Source organism: Moschus berezovskii, chromosome 14 (genome assembly GCF_049115385.1).
Source record: "Moschus berezovskii isolate FMDL1 chromosome 14, NW_MosBer_1.0, whole genome shotgun sequence".
Taxonomy (NCBI): Eukaryota; Metazoa; Chordata; class Mammalia; order Artiodactyla; family Moschidae; genus Moschus; species Moschus berezovskii.
Genome location: NC_142473.1, coordinates 47317706 through 47338196, shown reverse-complemented (window position 1 = coordinate 47338196; position 20491 = coordinate 47317706). Strand labels below are relative to the sequence as shown.

General features: G+C 38.1%; 1 protein-coding gene across 4 annotated transcripts in view; it reads right to left on the bottom strand.

The window, feature by feature from the left end:
- Positions 1 to 20491, bottom strand: part of SBF2 (SET binding factor 2) — a 491894-nt gene that overhangs the window by 12036 nt on the left and 459367 nt on the right. For 3 of the 4 annotated variants that reach the window (XM_055423393.2, XM_055423394.2, XM_088843086.1), the window contains 3 exons: positions 20185 to 20370; positions 2362 to 2488; positions 22 to 149 (listed from right to left, as the gene is read on the bottom strand). In XM_055423393.2, coding sequence (XP_055279368.1) covers positions 22 to 149; positions 2362 to 2488; positions 20185 to 20370 — 441 coding nt within the window. The remainder of the gene's footprint in view (positions 1 to 21; positions 150 to 2361; positions 2489 to 20184; positions 20371 to 20491) is intronic. The other variant, XM_055423395.2, reaches the window with a different exon arrangement.

The following is a 20491-nucleotide window of genomic DNA, read 5'->3' as shown; positions in this document are numbered from 1 at the left end:
ATATAAGGTTTCTTTCTTTACCTCTATTTCCACTGGTGAATATAAATAATTAAAGAAAATGGGACTCCTCTTGTGCATTCTATCAATACATTCCCAAATACAAATTCCTTTTTTGGCATGCTTGTCTCCTTTATCATCAAATAAAGTTCCTGGGGAAAAAAATCAGCAAAACAAAAGTCACATAAATCAACAGTTTGCTTAAAAATGTGATGTATTTAGCAGATGAAAAATGGAGCATTTTGTATGGGTCTAGAAACATCACTGCACGGGCAAAAACCTTAGAAAATAACTAAAAAGATAGGAAAGGACTGTAGCAAAGCTAAAGATAGGAATGGACTTCACAGCTATATGGAAACAAATCCAAATGGAAGGAAAACGTGTGCTGAAGTTTTCCCAAGTATTTAGCAATACATCATGACTCCCCCCTCAGGCCACATCCCACGTCTATATCTAGATTCACAGAGGCCCACGCCAGCAGACATTCTACACATTCTTCCAAAAAGCTGTAAGGAAAATGAGTTGATGAGACTCAGTTAAAAACATAATTTTATGTTTCTTTATAAAGTTGCTGGCTGTTTACTACGAAGCCATTTAAACTGTTTTCTCTGGTAGTTTACGTACACCGCTCATCACGGTCAGGGAGACTGTGGATGTCAGGTGGGTGTGGTCTGGATCCTTGGGTGAATTAAAAGCTGAATTGGGGAGGGTGGCATTCCAGGTACTATATTCGTACCTTTCAGTCTGTTACTCACATGAGCCCACTTTGTTTTAATAGAGAGGAAGGTGTGTTAGGGTGAGGCAGGAGGTATTTCTTTAAAAGGCCAGGAAGAGTGCCTCTCGTGGCAGTGCTGTCTTTTCTTGCTTTAAATGAAAAGACTCAGTCAAAAGTTAATAAGCATTTTATTTACCATAAAAGAATGTCTCATGCCCAAGACTGCACAAAATCTTATAATAGGAGGGGCCCCCAAGACATGGAGTTTTAAGAGTTGGACATGACTTAGAGACTAAACTAGCACCAACACTAATTAGTGTTTCTTCTCTACCTTTTAAGTGTAGAGTGCAGAACAGTAGTTCTCAACCCTGGCCACTCATTTAAAAAAGACAACAACAAAAAAAACAGAGGCTTCAAAAAGTCCCAGTACTTAGGTCTCACCTCAGACCAATTACAGAGTATGAGAATGGGCCCCAGATAAAAGTCATTTTAAAAAGTTCTCTAAGTGACTCTAATGTCCACTTAACCAGCTCTACTTAATGTCTTCCCAACACAAGGGTGACTAAAAAATTAAGGTTTCCGATAGTGATGTGTGGAATGACAATTTTATGAGTCAACAAAGGTTTGGAAGTACAAACAGGAAGGGCAATGGTCTCACCAGTGCTGTCTCCCTTACCAAAAGTATGAAATATTGTACTTCAGTTCAGTTCAGTACTAGACAAGTTTAATAGCATGCATTGAAAAACAATATTTCCTGCTTTCATATTTTAAACTCAGAACATTAGTAAATATTTTCAGCCATTAAGAGAATCCTCTTTATGAATATTTAGTATGTATAATATACTGAAAATAAACAGTAAACATAACATACTGCTTTTCTTTATTTGATTGTCTTAACAAAAATACTCATGTGTATCCCCGTTTCCCACTCCCTATAACAACAGCAGAGTAAGAACGTAAAATCCCCTTGAAGAACGTTTGCACAGGGACTGACCAGCTTTCAAGAATCTATTCTTTAGAACTGTTACTGCCATTAAAAATTATAACAATGGTGCTATCTAAATTTACTGAGTTCTTACTATGTGGTAGCAACTGTGCTAAGAAATTTACAAATATTTCCTAATGTGGTCATCCTGGTCCAAAAAAGCGGTGTGTGCTATTATTATCCTCATTTTAAAGATGTGGAAACTGAGGAAACTCAGAGAAGAACGTAACCTGTCCAAAGTATCGATACTTGGCTGGTAACTGGCAGTGTTGAAATTTAATTGTATTCTGTTTGCTCCAGAGCCCGTGGCCATAACTGTGATGCAAACTGTTTCCAGGGGAGCACTAACCTACCAGAGTGTCCCAGGGATGGAATAACTAGGAGTCAGGTGTTTCTCCACAAACAGTGATACTGCTTGGAGATAATAAGATAGTAATAAGCAGATTTACGTTTTCAAAGGTGCTACATGATGACCACTAGCAATCCCCAAGATCTAGCACAGCACAAAATCTCTTTCATTCATGTCCATTATACTTTCATAGTTCAGAATAAAACACTAAAATGGCCTTGCCACATTTGGGGGTGATTATTTTATTAGAGTTTTTAATTAAAAATACATAAAACTAACAAAAAAAAGATTGAACAAGGGCATGCAAACACGTACCGTGCTCTAATCTTTCATAGTCTGAATCCAGGAGAAATGTTTTAAAGCGATTAGACACATAGTGGAAAGCCAAGAACTTTAAGTAATAGAGATTGAATTCAAACTCAGTTGGATATTGGTTGTGAACCTGAAACACACAAGGCAAAGAAAAGAGTAAGAATTAAATGGAACAAAAAGTGGATGCCATGCCACTGAACACTGACTGAAATGCACAGGAGACCATTTGGTGACTCAGTCAATTGAATCCCTAACAGGAGTGGAAGTGGGAAGTGAACCAGCCTTTTGCCAGATACCATGCTAGGGGGTTTTACAAGCATAATCTCATATAATCTCCATAACAACACTGCAAGATATGCATTATTTTTTGCTGGATTTATTGAGCTATAATTGACATATAACATTGTGTAAGTTTAAAGTGTACGACACAGTACTTTAATACACAAATCTATTGTAAAATGATTATAATGTTAGTGTTAGTTAACACCTCCATAACCTCATATGATTACTTTTTTTTTGGTGGTGAGAACATTTAAGATCTACTTTCTTAAACACTTTCCAGGATATAATACAGTATTGTTAACTATAGTTGCCATGGTGTGCAATGGATCCCCAGAACTTACTCCTCTTAAATCTGGAAGACAAACATCTCTCCATCTACCACCTCCCCACAACCCCCAGCCTCTGGTAACCACCATTCTACTCTGTTTTTATGAGTAAAGCTTTTTAAGGTTTTACCTATAAGTGAGATCATACAGTATTTACCTTTCTCTGACTTATTTCACTTAGCCTAATTCTCTCAGGGTTTATCCACACTGTTGCAATGGCAGGATTTACTTTTTTCTCATGACTGAATGATAGTCTAATGTTTATGTATATGATATTTATATTTATAACATATATATATATTATCCATTCATCTGTAGATGGATACTTAGGTTGCTGCCATTTCTTGGCTATTGTGAATAATGCTACAATGAGGTATCTCTGAGATAATGATTTCATTCCTTCTAAGATATCCAGAAATGGGATTGCTGGGTCATATGGTAGTTCTATTTTTAATATTTTGAGGAGCCTCCATATTGTTTTCCATAGTGACTGAACCAATTTACATTCCCACCAGCAATGCACAAGAGTTCCCTTTTCTCTGCATCCTCTCCAACACTTGTTACCTTTTGTCTTTTTGATACTAGCCATTCGAACAAGTGTGAAGTGATGTCTTGTGATTTCAATTTGCACTTTGCTGATGATTAGTGAGTGAGCACTTTTTCATATACCTCTGGCCATTTGTATGTCTTTGGAAAAATGTCCGTTCAGATCCTCTGAAGATAGGTATTATCACCCACCCCCAACCCTTTACGAACGAGGAAGCTGAAGATGAGCAGGATTAAGTAATTTACCCAAGGTCACTTACAGTCATGAGTGAGCCCAGATTTGAATCCTGGCTTGTTAGGCTCCTCAGTCAGTGTCTCATTGACTTCATACTGTGCTAGATACTTGACAGATAATGAATTATTGTATGCTGTGCTTCCTGCTTTCCAGGCATTTGTGGTGTAACAGTGTGTAATACAACAAGAAAAATTATACTTACATAAGTTTGGCAGTGAAAGGAATGAGCAGAGAAGGTGGTGGTTTGGGGGGACAGCAAGAGTCGTTTTCCTGACAAAAGAAATGTGTGCCTGTCTGAGGGCAATGCAGAAGGAGCCAACAGAGAATAAACTGTGGAGCAAGAGCTGATAGCTCAGAGAGTAAGGCCCTGGGAAAGCAAGAATGAATGAGGCCAAGGGTCCAGAAGCAGGCAAAAGCCTTAAAAATGAGGCGGAATAGAAGAGTAGACAAAAAGAAAAGTATGCTCAAGTGCCAAGGGTGGGAGGGAAGGGCTTATGCCTTTTAACCTTAATTTTCCATCAGTAACTTAGTGAGGTCACTGGAGGGAGGAATAAGGATGAGGGAATGGCATGGGGAGGGTAGGAGCAAGGCAGAGCCTGGAACGGTCACTGAGCTGTGGTGTGCTTTAGGCAGACTCTCTGGAGCCATCTTATGTTGGCAGAAGATAGGCTGATGACCTTGGGACACTCTGTGGTCCACCCAGTAATCTCACCTCTGGATTGCTCACTCTCTCATGACCAATGAGAGAATTTTGCTTGGTTGAGATAAGTTCCAATCATAATTGTATTTGCTTAAAAGCTGTTTCAAATGAACACTGCAGGCAGGCTGTCTAAAAGCCAGCTTTTCTCTCCATGTTTAATTTGGCAATGTAGACTCACACTTGGTCAGCCAAGAGAGCGGCATATGTGCAATATGTTGATTACTCAATAGATCAACGGGAGTTTAAAGTCATGATCTGGATACCATCAGTTTATCAACCTTTATCACTTGATTAGAAACCTAGATTTCTGTGATGATTAAAGAGGTTTTTTCCTATTAACTTTTTTTTTGGCTATTACATTGAACTAAAATTTTAGTTCATACATAATACAAAACAGAATGGAGGCTAAGAAGATGTATTAAAACAGTCTGACTCTTCTGCATCAGGGTTGCAAACTGTGGATGGACCTGCTTTCTTGACGTGAGCTACCGCCCCTCCTGTTGGGTCTGGCCTCCCCAGGACAGGGGGGCTTTCTGTAGGACAACTAGGGTGTGGCTCTGAATAGTGAGGTAGTGTACCGTATTCCAGGTTTTAGAACTTAAACTCTTTAGCCTGAGTTCCTGAATCCATAGCACAACCTCAAGGGGCCAGGGTGCACATGATGGAGAGGGGGCGACTTGGACTGTGGCTGTTGGGACAGAAGAAGGAGACAGGTCCAGGATGGAGCTTGGTTCTCTACCATCTGAGAGTCTCAGGGAGAAATCTGCAATGTGCCTGGGTGTGAGCTCCAAGAACAACTTTGCCCCAATAGCCCTTGGAATAAAACTCCGTAATCACAGGCCAGACCCTTGGCTCACTGTTTCCAGGGGAAGAGTTCAGGGCAATTTCCACTGACCTAGTCCATGACAATTCTAAAAACTTAAAAAAAAAAACAACAAAATTATTAAACAAAGCCCCAGAATAACAAAATATTTCTCTCAGTGATTCTTCTCCATAAAAACCACTTGCTGCATATATAACTGTTATCTTTTCTTGATTATTCTGATATTTAATATGCTTAGGAATATAATTTTAATGACCCACTTCTGAGGTAAAGTAGAATGGAAATGATAATGAATATGACCTTAAGTTGAACTTACAGGCACTCAGGCAGATCAGCCGCTAGGACTAGAAGGAAAACTCCTCTACAAGTGGAAAAATGCTCTCACAGACCACTGTGCTGAGTGACTGACCTCACCACAACCCCTGCACTCTACAATTAACAACAGAAAGACTAGACACTTCTTCAAGGCTGCTGGCACTCACCCTGCTCGAACTGGAACTGCTGCTTAGAAAACATCCAGGTGTGAGCGCTTGGGGGCACCATGGTGTCTGCGTCTGTGTGGCCATGAAGGCACCTGCAATTGCTAACTGCTTGGGGTTAAAAACAGTCTGTCCCTATACTGGGGTTAATTATCAGGTCTGTTGGAAGTGGAAGAGAAGATGCTGAACAACTTGGTTCTTTTACTTGGTAGCAACAATTTTAAGCAACAAGCATGTAAAAATTTCTTCGATGGAAAAAAAAAATCAAAGTGACCTGAATGCTGTGTTGACTAATGTCTAGATAACCACATTTGGAATCTGACATTAAGAAACTCAAGGAATTTTCTGAAATGTCTTTTTACTATAATGAAAAATTAAGACCTGATTGTGAATACAATCAGCACAAAAATTTCTGCTTAGACTTCTAGTAAAAAAGAAAAATTATACTTTCTCCATTTAGTCCTACATCCCAGAAACTCAGTTTGTCCAGTTAAATGGCTTTCCCTCCCTCCTTGTCAATAGGACACCCGGACTCTTCTGCTGTACCCCACCACAGTGCTCTCCACAAGGCACAGGACACACGGAGGCCACCTTCTCCTCCTGTTAAGTATTGCTGTGATAGAAGAAATGGGATCAGAGCCAGAGACGTTCTCTAAGGACTTATTACAGGGAACGAATGAGAATTTAGAGGTCTGTTAGCCACTTTTTTTTTTTACTTTAATGAGGTATATTTGACACACAATAAGCTGCATATACTGAAAGTGTACAATATGCTACATTCTAACATCTCCATATACCTGTGAAGCCATTACCACAATCAACACAGTGAACCTACCAACCATAACTCCCCAAAGTTTCCTGCACTCTCCTCTGCAAGCAATGACTGATTTGCTTTTTTGTCACTATGGATTAATTTGTACCTACTTGAACTTTATATAGGGCTTCCCTGGTGGCTCTGTGGTAAAGAATCTGCCTGTCAATGAAGGAGATGTGGGTTCAATCCCTACGCTCAGAAGATACCCTGGAAAAGGAAATGGCAACCCACTTCAGCATTCTTGCCTGGATAATCCCATGGACAGAGGAGCCTGGCAGGCTACAGTCTGTGGGGTCGCAGAAGAGTAGGACACAACTTAGCAAGTGAACAACAAGAACTTCATATAAACGGAATCAGAAATGTGTACCTTTTTTGTGTGTGTGCCTTCTTTCCCTAAGCATAATTATTTAAGATGCATCTATGTTGTTGGGTTTTCAGCAGTAAATTCCTTTCTATAGCTAGATAGTATTCTACTACATGGATATACCTCAGTTTGTTTACTCATTTATTTGTGGATGGACATTGGGCTGCTTCTAGATTTGAGGTTATTACATTTAATGTTGGCTTGAACAGTTATGTATGAGTCTTTTTATGGGCATAAAGCCTTCATTTCCCTTGTGTAACTGCCTCGGGATGGAAAGATGAGTCATACAGTAGGTAGGTATGTTGAACTTATAAAGAAATGGTCAAACTGTTTTCTCAGTGGTATAATTTTATATTCTCACCAGCAGTGGCAAAAAGTTCCAGTTCCTCTACATCCTTGTCAACACTCCAGGCAGTCAGCTTTAAAATTTTAGTCATTAAAATAGGTATATAGTAGTTAAATAGCTACACAGTAATGATTTTAATTTTCATTTCCTAATGACAAATGATAAAAGTATCTTTTCATTTGCTAATCTTCCATCTGTATATCTTTGAAGTCAGTATAAATGTTATGCTATTTAAAAAAATAGGTTGGTTGTTTCTTAAGTATTGAGTTTTGAGAATCCTTTATATATATACTAGATATAAGTCCTCTAGCAGATACAGGATTTGCAAATAGTTTTCTCCCACTCTGTGATTTGTCTTTTCATTTTTTTAACAGTGATTTTGAAAAACAATTTTTTAACTTTGACAAAGTCTAATTTATCTAATTTATTTTTAAAATTAAATTTATCTAATTTTCTTTTATGGATGATGCTTTTGGTATTGAATCTAAGATATCCTTGCTTCATAACCCAAGATCACAAGGATTTCTTCCTATGTTTTCTTCTAGAAGTAGAGTATTATGACCCCTTTGGAATTATTTTTATATTGATGCAAGGTATGGGTCAAAGATAATTATTTTGCATCTGGAAATCCAATTGTCTGATACCATTTGTTGAAAAGACTCTTTTCTAACTATTGTTCAGACATTTTTTTATTTAAAAATTTTTGTTGAAGTATAGCAGATTTACAATATTGCATTAGTTTCTGGTGCATGGCAAAGTGATTATTTATATATATACACACACATATATGTATGTGTATATATATGTATATGTATGGGCTTCCCTGGTGGCTCAGCTGGTAAAGAAGCTGCCTGCAATGCGGGAAACCAGCGTTTGATCCCTGGGTTGGGAAGATCCCCCGGTGAAGGGAAAGGCTACCCAATCCAGTGCTCTGGCCTGAAGAATTCCAAGGACTGTATAGTCCATGGGGTCACAAAGAGTTAGAGGTGACTGAGCGACTTTCACATACACATACATCATATACATATTTATATACACACACACACTCTTTCATGTTCTTTTCCATTATGGCTTATTACAAGACACTGAATACAGTTCCTTGTGCTATACAGTGGGACCTTGTGGCTCAACTGTTTTATATATAGTAGTTTGCTAATCCCAAATGCCTAACTTATTCCTACCCCACCCCCTTTCCCCTCTTGTAATCATAATTTTTTTCTATGTCTGTGAATCTGTTTCTGTTTTGTGAGTATGTTATTGTTATCATATTTTCAATTCCACAAATAAGTGATATCATATTTACCTACTGGTTTTGCATCTTTGTAAAAAATCAGTTGTCCATATATCATATATATATGGAACTATTTCCAGACTGTCTATTCTGTTACATTGATCTATTTGTCTATCTTTATACGAATTATCATCCTGTTTTGATTACTACAGCATTATAATAAAATCAGATAATGTTAGTCTCCCAATTTTGTTCTTTTTCAAAGTTGTTTTGGCTATTCTAGATCCTTTGCCTTTCCATATGGATTTAATTAAGTTTGCCAGTTTCTACAAAGTAGCCTCCTAGGAGTTTTATTATGATTACACTGAATTTTTAATTTGGGGAAACTGATATTTTAACATCGAGTTTTCTGATCCATGGACAACAGGTATTTCTTGATTTACTTAGTAAATATTTTCTCTTTATTTTCTCTTAGTAATATTTTATAGTTTGTGTCTAGGTCTTTAATGTATTTGCTAGATTTCATTTTTTTGATATTGTTGTAAATGGTAATATTTTTAAATTTCAATTTTCCTATGGTTTATTGCTAGCATTGATTTTTGTATATTGAGCATGTATTCCTCAGTTTTGAAAAACTCATTTATTTTAGGGGAGGTAGAGTCCATAGACGGAGAAGGCAATGGCAAGCCACTCCAGTACTATTGCCTAGAAAATCCCATGGATGGAGGAGCCTGGTAGGCTGCAGTCCGTGGGGTCGCTGAGGGTCGGACATGACTGAGAGACTTCACTTTCACTTTTCACTTTCACACATTGGAGAAGGAAATGGCAACCCACTCCAGTGTTCTTGCCTGGAGAATCCCAGGGAAGGGGGAGCCTGGTGGGCTTCTGTCTATGGGGTCACACAGAGTTGGACACGACTGAAGTGACTTAGCAGTAGCAGAGTCCATAGATAATCATTTGTTTGTGAATAAAGCTAGTTTTACTTCTTCCTTTCTAACGTGGGTGTCTTTATTATTATTTTCTTGCCTTATTGCATGGCTAATAAGTTTAGTACAATGTTGAATAGAGGTGGTGAAGCAGGCATTCACATCTTATTCCTCATCTTAGAGAGAAAGCATTCAATCTTTCACTATTAAGTATGATATTAGCTGTAGGTTTCTTTGTTGATACTGTTTATGGTTTAAGAAAATTTTTGAGAGTTTTCACAAGGAAGGGATTTTATATTTTGTCAGAAGCTTTTTCTCTGCATCTATTGAAATGATTGTATGGGTTTTTTTTTTTTTAAGTCCCTTAATATGTTTTTTAGCTGCACTGGGTCTTCGCTGCTGTGCACAGGCTTTCTCTAGTTACGGTGAGTGGGGGCTACTCTTGTTGCAGTATGCAGGCTTCTCATTGTGGTGGCTTCCCTTGTTGTGGAGCATGGGCTCTAGGCCTGCAGGCTTTAGTAGCTGTGGCACTCAAGACTCTACAGCAGGGGCTCAGTAGTTGTGGTGCACTGGCTTAGTTGCCCTTTGGCATGTGGGATCTTCCTGGATGGACCAGAAATCGAACTTGTGTCCCCTGCACTAGCAGGCAGATTCTTAATCACTGGACCACTAGGGAAGTCCTAGTTCCTTAATATGGTGAGTTACACTAATTGATTTCAAGTGTGAAACTGACTGCATTCCTAGAATAAACCCCATTTGACCATGGTATATCACTTTTAAAATATATTGTTGAATCTGATTTGCTGAAATTCTGCTTACAAAATCTGAATCTATGACCATCCGAGATACTGATCTATAGTTTCCCTTTTTCTTTGTCGTAACAAGGTAATGCTGGCCTTGTACACTGAGTGGCTTTTTGCTTAAATTTTCTGGAAGAGTTTTTGTAGAATTGCTATTATTTCTTCCCTGAGCTGGTAGCTCAGCTGGTAAAGAATCTGCCTGCAATGCAGGAAACCCCAGTTCAATTTCCAGTTGGAAAGATCCACTACAGAAAGAATAGGCTACCCACTCCAGTATTCTTGGCTTTCCCTGGTGACTCAGCTGGTAAAGAATCCACCCGCAATGCAGGAGGACCTGGATTTGACCCCTGGGTTGGGAAGATCCCCTGGAGAAGGGAAAGGTTACCTACTCCAGTATTCTGGACTGGAGAGTTCCATGGACTGTATAGTCCTTGGGGTTGCAAAGAGTAGGACATGACGGAGTGACTTTCATTTCTTTAAATACTTGGTAGAATTTGCCAGTTAAGCCACTGAGGCCTGAAGCCACCTTTCTACGCGGAAAGGTTTTGACTACAATTTCAATTTCTTTACTAGATATAGGCCTATTCAGGTTATATATTTCTTCTCGAGTGGGATAGCTTGTGTCTTTCAAAGAATCTGTCCATTTGAACTAAATTTTTAATTTTACTGATGCAAAATTGTACAATATTCCCTTATGCTCCTTTTACTATCTGTAGAATTTGTAGGGATGTCATCTATTTCTAACATTGGTAATTTGTGTTTTGTTTTTCCTTTCAGTCTGGCTAGAGGTTTATTAATTTTACTGATCTTTTCAAAGAAAAGCTTTTGGTTTCATTAGTTTTCTTTATTGTTGGCTATAACTTGCCTAAAGGCAAGTCTGCTTCAAATAAATGTAGCTGTACTGTATTATGCAGAATTGGGAATGATAGGCATCTCAGCCTGCAAATTAATTCTATGTGAGCATTTCCCCAAATATGCTGATGAACAGAGTTTTAGGTCTCTTTCAGTCATCATCTGGATTCTGTTGTTCAAAACAATTTTGCATTTATCTTGATAAAGAGAAAAAAAATATACAGATTTAAAATATTAGGACTAAGCTGTTTGAGGCATTTTTGGTTTTATTTTCCATTAAGTACTAAAACCTGCCAATTTCACTTATTTATAAGAAGAGAATATGAAATGGAATCTGGAGAAATATGAATTTATAGGGTCTTACTTTTTGTCCATATGCCATTAAGTACTTTGTAAAATTTAAAGACTCATAAAAATAAGCTATGACTCAAATCCCAGGAAAAATCAACATTTGGGAATAAAATATAATGTTAAAGTTGGATTTTATTTCAGGAATTACAAATATTAAGCTAAAGAGAACCTATATTTAATGGTATCAACATTTTAAAAATTATGAGTATACTAGACACACCTCAGAAAAAACAGGTAGCTAATACTAATTTTTGTTATTTCACAGATTAAGATTTAACAAACATTAACTGTGTTCCTTCTGTGCCAATCATTTCACATAAGATTTTTAATACTTCTGAGATATATATATATATAAAGAAACTGAAGTACAAAGAGGTTAAATAATTTGTTAAAGATCAAAAATTAGTAAATGAGACTAATATGCAAACTCAAACTTACTTTATGGGCTCAAACATTAAAAGCTTTTAATGTGCAATTGCTTTGTTATAAAACAGTTTAGATTATGCCAGTTTTCAGTTGACTGGGATGCAGGCAGACACCAGAAACTCTTGAATATACCATGAATCCATTAAGTGGAGTTATTTTGCCAATACTCATGGATACATTCTAAAGTAACTGACATATGTGAGGGGGCAGCTTAGCTGCTCAAATATGTACTCACAAGGAAAGCTCATATCTCTAAAAGGCAAATAGCTTTTCTCTTTGGAATAGGACCTAGCATAGTGCTGGCATGTGATAACTGTGAGGAGAATCCTATCACAAGTCAGACCAGAGTGAGTCAATTTACAAACTGAATAAACGTCAAAGGCAAAGTTATAACTGTTACTTGTTTTTCTCCAAGTAGGAAATAATGAGAAAGTCCTAAGATGCACTCAAAGATTTAATCTAATGCTGGAATAAAGGAGATGCTTTCCTACATGCCATGTTTTCAAATTCATACTATATATACTTTTTTCCCCTTACTTTTAGAAAGAAATTTTAGGTAATTAAAACAAATTTTTTGGATGTATTTTCCTTCTGAGTTTGGTTCAACTATTTTAAGAAAAGGAAGCATCCTGTAATGATATCATCAGAGCTAAGCCAATTTCTTTTAGAAGCAACAAAAAAATCTGCCAGATGTTGCTATTATGAAACAGTGATCCAGCATTTATAATTCATCTGACACCTGGATATACTGGCGTAAACAATGGCTTTTTATATGATGAGGCAGTTCTAATTTAAGATCAGTGCTTCATCTGTTTTCTTTGTAACTCTATTAGTACTAATGGGCAAGTCTAAGCATACTTCCATGGATTGACTTTTGGCATTCAGCGTGTTAGAAATGGTTAATAAGCAGCGAACACATTCCACCTGGGAAAGTTTCACTTGCTGCTGCATAACTTTGCACTTATTTTTAAAAATTTTCTTGGGCCTGGCTCCGTTTTGTGCTCCTGAGAGACTGAGGACAGCACTAATTTGAACTGTCTGGCAAAGGAGAGTCATGTAGAGCATTAGTGTTCACTTGAAAGGTATTCCAAGAAGGCATTTTCTAATGCCTAAAACCAGTATGTAAGAGATGAGGAAACACTACCATATAATTAAGTCAGCAAGAATCAAAAGCACTGTCTGTTAACTATAGTCTCCTGTTTTTGAATGAATATATAATCCCTTTCAGCACAAGATAATCTACTTCACCAAAACTATCACAGCCAAACATTCTTTAAATACTGCAATTAATGTCATATACTCACTTTGCCATGACTTGCCTGCACTCAGGTAATTATGTTACGGTACTAAGTTGAAGGGTTCAGACAAATTTTTTTAAATTTATATTTTGTTTTTTTTTAAAAACATGGTACAACCAGATTTGAAATCATACTAAAGGGTCTTTGGATCCTGTGAAGCATTCACCTGCAAGTAATTGAGTTTTCATTAAAAGTCAATTTTTGTTTTCAATTTCAGAACTGACTGGTTTATACAGAATTTTGCATTTTAACTCTCATTTAAAATAAGAAAGTTCCAAAAATTAAACATATGCCCCAAGTTCCTTTATCTAATTTAACAATACACAGTTGAAGCATCTATTGTAATGAATTCTAAAGGTAACAGAAATGTAATTCATACTTCATTTTAGTTTACATTGAATTGCTTTGGTTACACCACTAAAGAGGTGCTTGTAGAACACAGGTTACTTTCCAACATTCTAGACTACTCATGCTTCTGTTCAACTTACCCCACCCCAACAATAAAATACAAGCATTACATTTCAAGTAATTATTATTATACTTGGGACACAATGATATTCCCATCTGTGAGGACAGTGTGTCTTATATGAGAATATTCCATGACTCTGATTGTGACTGGATTCTTTTGCTGACTTGAATATTTAGGTATGTAGAGTTCTGCAAGTTGAATATGGGTATTTAACACATTTGAAGGAAACGGTAACCCACTCCAGTATTCTTGCCTGGAGAATCCCATGGATGGAGAAGCCTGGTAGGCTACAGTCCACGGGGTCGCAAAGAGTCGGACACGACTGAGCGACGGAACGGAACAGAATAGTGCATTTAACTTAAGCCAAATTCAGCCATACAAACACAACCCCTAGCAATTCTCCCTCAGTTAAAGAAAAGGAATTTTTAAAAGGTAAAAAGTCAAAAAGGAGGTGGGGAGAAAGGGAGCAGGAGACAGTAGAAGATCAAGAAAATTCTGAAAGTTGGAAAATGTAATAGCAGAAAATGATAGAAGATAAGAAGCTATACTAGGATGCCTGTAGGATGAAAATGATTTGATAAGTAAGAGTTTGCTCTGTAAACCCCAAAAGTCTCAGAAGCCCAAGTGCTATAAAGGGGTAAGTGTTACCCTTTTATGGGGTCACTCAGTTGTGTTGGACTCTTTGCTACCCCATGGATTGTAGCCCACGAGGCTCCTTTTTCCACGAAATTCTCCAGGCAAGAATACTGGAGTGGGTTGTCATTCCCTTTTCCAGATTTTCCTGATCCAGGGATTGAACCTGGGTCTCCTGCACTGGAGGCAGATTCTTTACTGTCTGAGCCACCAGGAAAGCCCATAAAGGGGCAAAATAGGCCAAAAATGAGAACAGTTGTAAGTCTAGAGAGGCAGTGCTAAGACCTCCAGGATTCTTTTCTACCCCATGAAGTCATATGACTACCATCTTGCAGGCAAGCGACTAGAGGTTTGTTGTCTTGAAAAACCAAACTTGGGAAGTTCTGGACTTGGGGACACCTGTGCACAACTACGTTAATGATGAGACTGACAATGTATGGAAAAAGTAAAAACCTGCATACTTCACTGGGATTTCCCTGGACCTATTTCCTGCTGAGCTTCCAGAAAGCAGGCAGCCAGGTTTATAAGTCCCCTCTGGGTATCACACAGGCAAGTTTTTCTTTAGAGAAACTAGAGAGCAGTTGTCGTCTTTTTTTAGAACTCCAGTTTACTGACAGGTTGGAGTTACTATTTAAAATATTTTTTTTTCCAGGTTCATTGAAGTACAATTTAAATATACTAAAATTTTCCTATTTTAAGCACACAGGTTGACTCGTTTTGGTCACACATTTGTGTAACTGTGGTGGTGTAACCGCCACCACAATGAGGATGCAGAATAGTTCCCTCATCCTATGAAGTTTGCTCATGCCCTTTCTGAGTTGACTCCCTTCCCTGACCATTGGTTCCAGGCAACCACCGATCTATTTTTCTACCACTATTTTGCCTTTTGTAGGATATCCTATAAGCATAGAGTGTGTAGTCTGTAGTCTTTTTAACCTATTTTTCTCCCTGGTTTTAATGAGAAATAGTTGGCAGACATCACTGTATAGGTTTAAGGCATATAGCATGATTGTCTGAATTACATATATTATGAAATGATTTCCACAATGTGTTTAGCTAACATCTACCATCTCATACAGATAAAATAAGAAGAAAAACCAACTCTTTGTGATGAGATTTCTCTTTTTTCATGGATCATGCTTTTGACACGTCCACGTTGTGTGTATTATTTCATTCCCTTTGCTTGCTGATTAATATTCCACTGTGAGCATATACCAGACTTGGTTCATCTGTTCACCAGCTGATGGATAATGGTTTTTCATGATACCCTCTTATAGTCATACCTATTCTCCTCTCCCCACTATCTATAAACCCTCACAACCAATAATTAATGGTCTTATCTCTATAATTTTGTCTTTGTCAAAAATGCTATGCTTACGGAATCATAGTGTGTGACCATTTGAGACTGCTTACTCAACATCATGCTCTTGAGATCCATTCAAATCACTGCCTGTTATCAGCAGCTCACCCCTTTTTATTGCTGAGCAGTATTCTGTGGTGTGGCTGTACCACACACAGTCTGTTTAGCCATTTACCTATTTTAAGACATTTTGTCCCCTCTCCCCTGCAATTTCTGGCTATTATAAATAAAACTTCTATAACAATACTTTCATATTTGAGCTGAATTTCTTATAAAAAGTATGTTTTTAGGTCATGTTATGTTTAGACTGTCTCCATTTAATGCAATTATTGTTAAGGCTGAAGTCTGTCATTTTACGTTTTGTCTTCAGTTCTATATTTTTTTCCCTTTGTTTATTTTCCTGCCTTATATAGATTACTTGAACATTTTTTAGAATTCCATTTTGACTTATCTATAGTGTTTTTGAGAGTATATCCTTATATAGCTTTTTTAGTGGCTGTTCTAGATATTTACACTACATATATTGTTACGGTCAACCGGTGTTGTTATTTTACCAGCTTCAGTGAAGTGTAGAAACCTTACTTGCCTTCACAGCCCTTTGTGCTCCTCTATTTCCAATTGTCTTAACTATTTCCTCTACATATATTGGGAACATCAAATAGTGTTATAATTTTTGCTTCAAGAATAATTTAGGGAGCTCAAGAGAAAAGTATATTGTATTTACCCATATTTTACTTTCTGTTGTTCTTTTTTTCCTTCCTGATATCCCAAGATTCCTTCTTTTATCATTTATTTTCTACTGAAAAATTTCCTTTAGCCATTTAGGTCTATGATCCATTTCAGGCTAATTTCTGTGAATGATGTAAGAATTTGGGGTTCATATTTTTCTACACAGATATCTGGTTATTCCATTACCATTTGTTAAAATGTTTCCTTTCTCCATGTCTGAGTTTACAATTATGCTCTGGGGGTGGGGGGTGGAGAGCTGTCTTTAGAATCTTAATCCCTTACTGTGGAAGCAGAAGTTAAATTTACTTATTTTTAAATATTTATTTATTTGGCTGCACTGGGTCTTAGTTGTGGCATGTGGGATCTAGTTCCCCAATCAGGGATAGAACCCAGCCCCCCTGCATTGCGAATGCAGTCTTAGCCACTGGGCCACCAGGTAAGTCCCTAAACTTACTTATTTTAAACTTTATTTCATGCTGTGAAATCTGAGGATGTCACCTCAATATGTTGCAAAAAAGAACAATTACAAACTTTCATTTTAGCGGAAAAAAATTAATTTTAGGATAAAAATGTGAAAACAAAAATATGGATATTTTCAAATGCCTATGGATAATATCTTAAAGTGCTTAGTAAAGAAGTTTATAAACAAATGGCCTATTCTCAGTTTAATTCTTATGTAAGAAAAACTTGATGGGGGAATTCCCTGGTACTTCAGTGGTTAGGACTCTGTACTGTCAATGCTGAGAGCCAGGGTTCAATCCCTGATCAGGGGACTAAGATTCCTGCAAGCTGTGTTCAGTTCATTTCAGTCGCTCAGTCGTGTCCGACTCTTTGCGACCCCATGAATTGCAGCACGCCAGGCCTCCCTGTCCATCATCAACTCCTGGAGTTCACCCAAACTCATATGCATTGATTCGGTGATGCCATCCAGCCATCTCATCCTCTGTCGTCCCCTTCTCCTGCCCCCAATCCCTCCCAGCATCAGAGTGTAGTGTGGCCAAAAAAAAAAAAAAAACAGAAACCCAAAACTTGACATGGGTTCAGTTTAATTCTTATTTAAAAAAAGTCTACATGGGTGACTTTACCTGCCATTCCTCTCATTGAAGTACATTTAAAAAAAGTATCCTTTTTCATTATGGTTTATCCTGGGAGACTGAATATAGTTTCCTGTGCTATATACAATAGGACCTTGTCATTTATTCATTCTAAATGTAGTAGTTTGCACTGACCAATACCAAACTCCCAATCCATCCCTCTTCCTCCCCATACCTTCCTTGGCAACTGCAAGTTTTATTTCTATGTCTGTGAGTCTGTTTCTGTCTTGTAGATAAGTTCATTTGTGCCATATTTCAGATTTCACATGTAAGTGATACCACACGGTGTCTTTCTCTTTCTGACATACTTAGTATAATCTCTAGGTGCATCCATGTTGCTGTAAATGGCATTATTTCATTCTTTTTTATGGCTGAGTAGTATTTAATTGTATATATGTACCACATCTTCTTTACCCACTCATATTTAGGTTGTTTCCATGTCCTGGCTATTGTGGATAGTGCTGCTATGAATTTAGGGGTGCATGTATCTTTCTGAATTATAGTTCTGCCCAGGTATATGCCCAGGAGTGGGATTACTGACCATATGGTAATTCTGTTTTTAGTTTTCTGATGAACTTCCATATTGTTTCCATAGTGTCTGCACCAACTTGCATTTATTAGAATTACAAATGAAGAGGCCTGGAAAAGGTTCAAAGATTACCTAGAAAGAATCATGAAATAAAATGTAGTGCTGAGAACAGTGCCTGGCATAATAGTAAGTGGTCAAGAAATATTAGCAATGATTGCAGGGGGTGGGAGATGGACAGGGAGGCAGGAAATAGCCTGGTGCACTTGGTTAGCATAATAAGCATGAGATAAGTGTTTCATGAAGAACTTGCACGCTTTCACCTATCCAGAAGTGAGAAAAGATGCCTGCACATCTCTTTTGGTCTCAGTTAAGTTTTCTGTTTCATAGACAATGGGCTTCACACTTCTCCCTCATCTATTTGCTGAAAGAAATCCGAATCAAAAGGCTAATATTCCAACAGGAAGCAAATGTATCATTTGCTACAAAGAGTTTAAAAGTATAAGCTCAACCTTGTGGCCAGCTTCTCCAGATGCTGCTCAAATCAATTAAAATTATTCAGCAGGTCTTTAAAAAGCTGTGGAGCAATCAAAAACATAACCTACAGTGTGTGTGTATGCTGGGAATAGCATCCAGGAAAGGGTGGTGTAAAAGTCACTGCTAACGTGTATGGAGTTTGTTTATCGGGTGATAAAACAATCTGAAATTGCCTGTGGTAGTTGTATAACTCTATGAATATATTAAACACTACTGAATTATACACTTTAAATTTTTAAAAATATAAAGTGAATTGATAAAGCTGGTGAAGTGATTAATACAAAACAAAACACAACCATACATAAGATGACCTAGTTCCAAAACTGGTTCCTAAAAATATTTTTACTTTTCCTTTCAATAGACACTTATGGCCAAGGTATTTCAATTTCAAAGAGGTTCACCATTCTGACAAATATGTTTGACATGTCAGAACCCATTCACTGTTGATGAAACACAGCTGAAAGCATGAACCTTGTTCTTCCCAGGCCAATTTAGCCACTGGTGCCAACACCTTCAACTTGCAAACTCAGTGCCATCCAATTCTCAAGCCCAATCCTGACCAAGGCCTGAGATGAAGGTAGGAGGGAGCCTAGAACATTCACATCTCCCTGTTCCCACTGGATTTGACTGCATTGCATACCTTTGTTTCTGTCTGGCTCTTTGATTAGTCCTGATTATGTCACCCAGTAGAACTGAGCCATTGTTTTCAACCTCAGAGGCTTGCCTGGTCGGGCCCTGATTCTTTCTCAAGGGTTAGGCTCTACCTCTCCTAAATTCTCAGGCATGAGGTAGGGTTTTCCGCAACTGGGAAGACCACGTGTAGGATTTCAAGCCCCACCATCACCTAGAAATTTTTGTTATTCTACACTAGATCAAATCTTCTTAGAGAATAAGCCCAAGTTTGTTCCTCTTCTTGGTAGGTGGTAATTTAGAGTGCTGACCCCTTCCTGGTGGCTCAGTGGTAAAGAAACCGCCTGCCATGCAGGAGATGCGGGTTTGATCACCAGGTTGGGAAATCCCCTGGAGAAGAAATTGGCAACCCACTCCAGTATTCTTGCCTGGGAAATCCCATGGACGGAGGAGCCTCGAAGGCTATAGTCCATGGGGTTGCAAAAGAATAGGACATGACTTAGTGACTAAACAAGAATAACCCCTTCACTTGGGATCAAGCTCAACAACCAGTTCAGCTGTCTTAATTTCAGAAACCAACTAGTTTGAACTTCCCTGGCAGTTCAATGATTAAGAATTTGCCTGCCAACAAACGGGACGTGGGTTTGATCGCTGGTCTGGGAAGAGGCCACATGCTGCAGGGTAATGAAGCCTGTGTGCTGCAACTACTGAGGCCCCAGCACTCTACAGCACAGGCTTGCAGCACGAGAAGCCACTGCAATAAGAAGGTTGCTCGCCGCAACTAGAGAATAGCCCCTGCACGCTGCAACCAGAGAAAGCCTGTGCAGCAATGAAGACCCAGCGCAGCCATAAATAAATAAAGAAAAACTAAAAAAGGAGAAACCAACTAGTTCTTTTTCTTTTCCAGAAATCTGCCGCTGAGATTTCATCAAGTCTATGGCTCAGTCCATCAGAATTGTGACATAAAGATACCTGGCACAGCAATGCAATACTCAATAAATGCTAGTTCTTTCTTTCATATCCAATCAATTTAAACTCACTCTACTTACCTGGTGTACACAATCTAAGAACTGTAGGAAGACTGGAGTGAAACCACTGCCCTGACAGCTGAGGGTCAAGCTGCTCCGCTGACTGAACTTATGACCAAAAGAGAGCCACTCTTTTTCGACCAGCATCCGGAAGCCTTCAAGTGTCCTATAAAAGGGATCACTGAGTAACTGAACCAGGGAGGTCACCTAGGGCACAAGCAGGTTGGATACTTCATTACTTTCAGTCCTGAAAAATTCCTATTGCTAAGACAAAGCACTTCATTTTGATGACAGCTACTCTACAAGCAAAGTTATTTGGATGGCAAAT